Below are 8,106 nucleotides of genomic sequence, written 5' to 3' on the forward strand. Positions count from 1 at the left end.
AAAAAAAAAAAAAAAAAAAAAAAAAAAAAAAAAAAAAAAAAAAAAAAAAAAAAAAAAAAAAAACACAAAATTATTTCTTTCAATATTTAAAAGCTTATTTTTATTTTAAAAAAAGAAAGTGAAATTAGGTGGATGAAAAAAAGATGGTAAAAGAAAAATTTACCGCATTGGAGGATATTCCAAAAGGTGATGAAGCTGCCCCACTTTGCCAACACGAACAGCAGTACGCCCATCTGCAAATTACCAAACAATTTTAAATTTTAATAAATATTTATTACACTTTCTTTTTACCATATATTTCTATATTTCTTACCATAATTGCCCATTTTTAACCCTCTTCAAAAATGGTAAAAGATAACAATAAATTTTACTTTTTATCTCCGTATAAAAATATTCTTAAATTTTCAAAAATGTTTTAAAATATCGTTAACATTAATTTTGGGCGGGCAAAGATGGTGAATACTATATTTTAAAAATATTCTTACACTTATAAAAATATTTTTAAAATGCCGTTTAATTTTTACAAATATTTTTAAAATACTGTTGAATTTAATAAGCTTCAATTTTTTAAAAAAAATTAAAAATATTTTTAACATTAGTAACCCGTTTCAAAATTATGCATGAATTTTCATTAATAATAAATTCAATTTTTTTAAAAAAATTTAAATATTTTTAACGTAGTAACACGTTTCAAAAATATGCATGAATTTTCATTAATAATAAGCTTCAATTTTTAAAAATATTTTTAACGTTCGTAATAAGTTTTAAAAATATGCATGAATTTTCATTAATAATAAGCTTCAATTTTTAAAAATATTTAAAAATATTTTTAACATAAGTAATAAGTTTCAAAAATATGCATGAATTTTCATTAATAATAAGCTTCAATTTTTAAAAATATTTTTAACGTTCGTAATAAGTTTTAAAAATATGCATGAATTTTCATTAATAATAAGCTTCAATTTTTAAAAATATTTAAAAATATTTTTAACATAAGTAATAAGTTTCAAAAATATGCATGAATTTTCATTAATAATAAGCTTCAATTTTTAAAAATATTTAAAAATATTTTTAACATAAGTAATAAGTTTCAAAAATATGCATGAATTTTCATTAATAATAAGCTTCAATCATCGAAAATATTTAAAAATATTTTTAACATAAGTAATAAGTTTCAAAAATATGCATGAATTTTCATTAATAATAAGCTTCAATTTTTAAAAATATTTAAAAATATTTTTAACGTTGGTAACACGTTTCAAAAATATGCATGAATTTTCATTAATAATAAGCTTCAATTTTCAAAAAAATTTAAAAATATTTTTAACGTTAGCAACACATTTCAATAATATGCATGAATTTTCATTAATAATAAGCTTCAATTTTGAAAAAAAAAAATTAAAAATCTTTTTAACGTTAGTCATACGTTTTAAAAATATGTCTGAATTTTCATTAATAATAAACTTCAATTTTTAAAAAAAATTAAAATATTTTTAAAGTTAGTAACACATTTCAAAAATATGTATGAATTTTCATGGATAGCTTCAATTTTTAAAAATATTTTTAACGTTAGTAACCCGTTTCAAAATTATGCGTGAATTTTCAAAAATAACATTAAAAAGTTCGAAAATAATCTATATAGTGTAGATAGACGGTTTTTGTTCATAGTGTTAATATTATTTATAAAATTTTATGTATATTTTTTAAAAAACTTTTTAAAAAATAAAAAAAGGAAAGATATTAATGAAATATTTTAAATACTATTAAAATTTTAAAATATTTTTTAAATAAAATAATTTTAGTTGGAAAAAACGTGTAATTGAGTAAAGAAAATAGAAAATTTAAGAGTATATATATTACCTTCAAAGTTGCAGAAGGATCTCCATGGAACAGAGGCTTGAGATTTTGCAGCAATTCATTCACGAAAGGAACAAACCCTCTAACCAATCGAATCACTTCTTCTTCAACCACACAATGTTCATCATCACTATCGATTCCCTTTCCATTTCCCCTGTAATTTTCCCGGGAAAATTAAATGCAAAAACAGAGGTTTGTTAAACGAATACGACTCTCCACCATGGTATGATATTGTCCACTTTGAACATAACTTCTCATGGCTTTGATTTGGGCTTTCCCAAAAAGCCTCGTACCAATGGAGAGAGTATTCTATGTTTATAAACTCATGATCATTCCCTAAAACAAGCTTAAGCTAAACAAAACAGAACGAAATTGATCGAGCACCTGCTAAAAATGGAGCTATGGACGAAAATGGCAGCCAGATAAACAAGACCCATATGCGAAATCATACTGATAAAGCTGCAAATTCGAAAAACAAAACAAAGCTCAACAACCCTTCTTCAATGGCGGATTTGGGGTTTTTTTTTGTTTTTACCTGATGTTCATGTTCTTGATGAAATAAGAGAGGGCTATAACCAAATTCCCAGCTCCAAATGCCATGGCGGATCTTGAAAACTCCCTCCACATTATCAAATCCACTGCAAGAAATCAAACAGTTAAGGAAATTAAATTTTGAGATTCTGTAATGAAAATGGGAGGCTCTGTTCTCACTTAGTCTCTGTAATTTCTGTTTGTTTCCCGGGAAAATTTCTTGGGCTGGAAAATTGATTTCCTTAACGTCGAAGCTTTCGTTCTTAATCTCTTCGAATGCATCGAAGAAATCTTGAGGTGGAGGAGATGAAACCGTCTTATCCGGGGAGATTTTTCTGATTCCGTTTGTGTTCGTCGGCGGTTTGGTAATCCCGACGGCCGATTTTCGAGACTGATCGATTTTCTTCCTCGTTGAGTTTCTCTCTGTTATTCGTACCGGTTTGTTTGGACTGTTGTTGGATCTCAATCTCCGAGACGGAATCGGGGTTTTCCGATTCTGTTCATCGCCGCTACTCGGTGATTCTGGTTTTTCCTCGGCGATTTGAATCGAGTTAAAACCCTCATCGGATTTCCACGTCTTCCTCCTTGCACTCCCGACGGTAGCGGCCGGAACCCTACATTCGACGGTTTCATCGTCTCCATTGAAAACCCTAATCCCACCACGGACTTCATCGAATCGGATTCTGCTTTCCCAGACAGACCCCGCCACCACGTTCCCCCTTGCCACCGCCGCTCTCCGCCGGCTCAAATCCATCGCCGCCGCCTACGAACGCACAAAAAAACCCTCTGTAAACCAATCTCAAGGTGTAAAAATGGCGGTCAGAGGAAATCTGAACTACTTTGAAACAGAAGAACAGGGAATTCTCTGTTGGTGAATGCCAAATGGCGATGAAAAAGAAGGGACTGTTTATATTAAAATTTTATAGGATGAATCGTTAAGACACTAGTTTATTAGGGTTTGAAATTCGGATTCATTATCTATAGTTCCGATATTTTCCACGACATCGTGGCTTCATTTACTTTTAACTCCTAAACGTTAATATAATTCCACAAACCAACACGAGTCCTCAAAAAGTCTGATCAACCCGACCCAATTCGTATTTTCCACGACATTGTCACCCCATTTACTTTTAACTTCTAAACGTTAATATCATTTCACGAACCAGCACGAGTCTTTGAAAAGTCTGATCAACCCGACCCAATTCCTATTTTCCACGACATTGTTACTTCATTTACTTTTAACTTCTAAACGTTAATATCATTCCATGAACTAGCACCCGAAAAGTCTAATCAACCCGACGTAATTCATAGGTTGAACTTATATTAAATTAAGTCGGATTCAAATGGTTAGGTTAGTTCATACGTTTCTTACCATTAATTAGATTAATTGTTAATTTTAAAAATATATATCTCTATTTACTATATAATTATATATATATATATTAATAATAAATTTTAATTATTTCCGATCATAATTAAATAGTTAAAAAGAAATATATATATATATATATATATATATATATATATATATATATACGGATTAACGTTTCAATTCAAATAATAACAATTGAATTGAGTTGGGTTTATTATTTAATAAAAAAATTATTCAGGTCGAAAAAAATTGACAACTCGGAACAGATAGATTGAGTCTAAGAAATGTCTTAACCTGACTTAACCCAACTCACAAACACCGAGTACAATTCTGGTCCTAATAATTCATGATTTGTTACCGTACTCTTAACTCGTTCTAAAAAAATTAAATTTTGTGTAATAAGTTTTTGATATTGAACCACGGGTGTGAGAAAAAATCCAAATATTTATCTATCCATCGATCAAGTTGATAAGTTACGACTCGAAAACCGAAAAAGCCCTAATAACTCATGATTTGTTACCGTACTCCTAACTCGTTCTAAAGAATTAAATCTTGTGTATAAAGTTTTTGATATACAACAACCGTCGTGAGCGAAAATCTAAATATTTATCTATTCATCGGATAAGCTACGACTCGAGAACCGAAAAAGGACTGAAGTTGCAGTGTTGGAAGTTGGTGTCCGTTGAACGTGTAGCGGCGGAAAAGGCAGGGACAGGCCGACAGAGGGCGGTGGAATGGCAGTAATAGGCCGTGCTCAACGGTCACCCGGTTGAATTCCACCGACATATAAAAATAAAAGTAATTAGGGAAATATAATTAATAATTAAACGTGCGAGAGAATAATTAAGGCACTTTTTATTTAATTTACTTTTCGATATTTGTGTTTTTATTAATAAATTTCATATTCAATTAATTTACTAAAAAAAATCCCATCTTCATCCTTTAAAATTATAATTTTTAATTAATTTTTTTTTACTTTTTTTTGTATGATCGAGCATAATTCAACAGTAATTAATTATATATATATATTAACGAATAAAAGAATTATTTTATTTTATAAAAATGTCGATTTTGCCCTTGTATTATTATTTTATAAAAAATGTATATTTTGGGATGATAAAAATTAAAAACTAATATTTACAAAAATATATATATATTAATGATGGAAAAAGATTTATTAAATTAATAATTAAACGTGCACATAATAAAGGAAGATGTGGAATTGACCACTTTATATTGCATTGGAAAAACAAAAGACCTACAATTTAATTACTTTACTTTTTTTTAGTTATATTTTAAAATTATATATATATTAATTAATGCAAAATGTGGCAACCATTATAGATGTGGACCTCATGTCATGTTGTTGGTATTATTATTATTAAATAGAATAATTGTTGGAAGTTTTTTCTAAAATTAAGAATAGGGTTTTTTTTCGATTTGAGTTGGGTTGAATTTGTGGAAAAAACGAAAAATTTGGGTTGGTTCGGGGGTTGACATTTACCCGATCAACCCAAAAATAGGACTGTAATCCAATGGATCCCTACTTTTAAAATTATTGTAAAGATTAAGAATATTTGACGTTTGTAACTGATGTTAACGATGCATTATGACTTGTGGAATGTTTGATGTTTGAGTTTTATGAGATTTTAATAATTAATGTAACGTGTACGGTAGATAAATATGATTGATTTAAAATAATTATATATTAAAAGAACCATTCGAATAGAGTTTATAACCCAACCTAAAAATAAAGAGTTGGGTTGAGTTGTGAATTTTATTTGGGTTGCTCGATTCATCAATCTAGCTAACTTGAATTCAGATTCAACCTAACCAAACCCAAGAATAAAAAGTTGAGTTGAGTTGTGAGTTCTCTTCGAGCTGTTCAGGTCACCAACCTAGCTAACACAAAATTCAAGTTGATTCAAAAGATTTTTGTAACCCACCTCGCCCTATGTGCACCCTTGGTTTGAATGTCATCGACACAAAGCAAGCACATGAATCAAGCAAGTAAGCAACGAGCGGCGGGCCTTGGTCTAATGCCTTCCATTTGAGCTCTCTGTTCCTCATTGAGTTAAGTTTCACTTGAATGGCTAGTGTTTGGTTCTTGGGGTTTGACCATATCCTCCATAGTTTCACCATTGGTAGGGGAATCACTTGGTCGGCTCCTACAATCGTGTAACCAAAACTGATAACTAAATGTTGCAGATCGTTAATGTGTCAGGGAAGTCGTGTTATGTATCAACAAGCTCGAGTTAGAGAGAACGAGAATGGGTGTGTTAGCTCGAGTTAGAGAGAATGAGAACAGGTGTGTTCGTCTTGAAGTTTCTTATCAAGTGGAAAGCTTGTGTAACAACCCAAGTTTACTAGGAGACATTGTCTTTTCTGACCCATTACATAATGTCGTTAGGCTCACGATTTTAAAACGTGTCTACTAGGAAGAAATTTTCATATCCTTATAAGGAATGTTTCGTTCCTCTCTTCAACCCATGTGGGATCTCACAATCCACCCCCTTGGAAGCTCGTCGTTAACCTCACGATACCCTTATAAGGAATGCTTCGTTCCTCTCTCCCACCTATGTGGGATCTCACAATCCACCCCCTTGGAAGCTCACTGTCCTCGCTGGCACAACACCCCGTGCCTAGCTCTGTTACCATTTGTAACAACCCAAGCCCACTGCTAGAAGATATTATCCATTTTGGCTCATTACGTATCGCAATCAGCTTCACGATTTTAAAACGCATTGACTAAGGAGAGGTTTCCATACCCTTATAAGATATGTTTTGTTCTCCTCTACAACAGATGTGGGATCTCAAAATCCACCCCTCTTAGAGACCTAACATCCTCGCTTATAATTAAACGACGAAATTCTAAAGAATGAAATTTTTTATTAGCTCGGATGTAACCTCTCACGATCCCGCGTCGAAGAGTAATACTATAACTTTTAAAATAATTGATGTATTTTTAAAAGTAAAAGAAAAAAACAAATGTTATGTTTTCGTAGGTAGCTAAGAAGAGGAGCCGGTTGGTTCGAGTAAGAGGGCAGCAAAGGGCGAGTGAGAGAGCGACTTAATCTCATCTTCCACTCGCCCGTCTCATTGGTTTCATCGACGTCCCACCCTCTTCCACCCGCCCCCTGCAACTCCCTCCTCTTTCCTTCATCCCCCCATTGACGGACCCTCCTAAGCTCTCTCTCTTGAAACCCAATGGCTTCCTCGGTCACTTCAGCTTCAGCAGTGGCAAACCCCACCTGCCCATCTCTTGCTCGCCGCTGTATCAACCACAAGAGCTCTCATTGCGCCTTGTCTTTTCCACTCCCCCACAACCCCAAACTCAGAATCTTCACCAGGGTATGTGCTAATTTCTGCCAATTCTAGTCGTTTTTTGTGTTGGGTTTCGATTTATGACTGTCCTGGTCTGTGAATTTGTGGGTTTCTTTTGAATTCGTTGGTGGGTTAATGTATACTTGCTGCTAATTGGGTTTGTGACTGGAAGACTGTTCTTGGAGGATTCTTTTGGAAAGGGATTTAAAAGAATGAAAGAGAATCGTAGATTAAATGCATATGATTTGAGGGGTAAAATTACTGGAAATGTGTACAAAACCAAATCCTACAACTTCTGCAATGGTTTGTAGTTTGAGAACAGAAGCAAGGATACGATCAGAAGCTCCCAAAGCATTAAAAGGTGTGGAAATACTTATGGATAGAAAGGGGAAGTGGGACCTTTTGAGTAGCCATTAAAAAGACTATAATTAGTGATAAGTTAGTAAGTAGTTCTGAGTATTTTGTACTTTCTTTCCCTGAATTTCCACAGTTAAGTAGAGTTGATTTATCTCTATCTATTGTCTATATGGGTTCAAATCTCCACGTCTGTTGTGGGTTTTAGGTTGTGAGATTCCACATTGGTTGGAGAGGGGAGCGAAACATTTCTTATAAGAGTGTGGAAACCTCTCCCTAGGAGATGCGATTTAAAATCGTGAGGCTGACGGCGGTACATAAGGGCCAAAGTGGATAATATCTGCTAATGGTGGACTTGGGCTGTTACAAATGGTATCAGAGACAAACAACGAGCAGTGTGCCAGCGATGACGCTGGGTCCCCAAGGGGGTGGATTGTAAGATCTCACATAAGTTGGAGAGGGGAACGAAACATTCTTTATAAAGGGTGTGAAAACCTCTCCCTAGCAAATGTGTTTTAAAACCGTGAGGCTGACGACGATACGTAACGAGCCAAAGTGGACAATATCTGCTAGTGGTGAGCTTAGGCTGTTGCAGATGGTATTAGAGCTAGACACCGGGCCCTGTGCTAGCGAGGACGCTGGGCCTCCGTGTGTGTGGGGGGGGGGGG

The 8,106-nt window shown here is 33.2% G+C and overlaps 2 protein-coding genes across 4 annotated transcripts in view; one reads left to right on the plus strand and one right to left on the minus strand.

Moving 5' to 3' along the window:
* The window catches only part of LOC111444421 (reticulon-like protein B21), a 5,055-nt gene extending 1,737 nt beyond the window's left edge, over window positions 1–3,318 (minus strand). Inside the window, exons 1-5 of the mRNA XM_023082520.1 lie at window positions 2,569–3,318; window positions 2,393–2,495; window positions 2,242–2,316; window positions 1,861–2,011; window positions 164–233 (exon numbers count right to left, since the gene is read on the minus strand). Of these exons, the coding sequence (XP_022938288.1) occupies window positions 164–233; window positions 1,861–2,011; window positions 2,242–2,316; window positions 2,393–2,495; window positions 2,569–3,142 (973 nt within the window). The 5' untranslated portion in view covers window positions 3,143–3,318. The remainder of the gene's footprint in view (window positions 1–163; window positions 234–1,860; window positions 2,012–2,241; window positions 2,317–2,392; window positions 2,496–2,568) is intronic.
* A 3,458-nt stretch (window positions 3,319–6,776) lies between these two features.
* LOC111444423 (biotin carboxyl carrier protein of acetyl-CoA carboxylase, chloroplastic-like) overlaps window positions 6,777–8,106 on the plus strand; it is a 5,602-nt gene continuing 4,272 nt past the window's right edge. For 2 of the 3 annotated variants that reach the window (XM_023082523.1, XM_023082524.1), the window contains exon 1: window positions 6,777–7,111. In XM_023082523.1, coding sequence (XP_022938291.1) covers window positions 6,968–7,111 — 144 coding nt within the window. In that variant the 5' untranslated portion in view covers window positions 6,777–6,967. The remainder of the gene's footprint in view (window positions 7,112–8,106) is intronic. The other variant, XM_023082522.1, reaches the window with a different exon arrangement.

The sequence above is a fragment of the Cucurbita moschata genome, unplaced genomic scaffold (genome assembly GCF_002738365.1).
Source record: "Cucurbita moschata cultivar Rifu unplaced genomic scaffold, Cmos_1.0 Cmo_Scf00006, whole genome shotgun sequence".
NCBI lineage: Eukaryota > Viridiplantae > Streptophyta > Magnoliopsida > Cucurbitales > Cucurbitaceae > Cucurbita > Cucurbita moschata.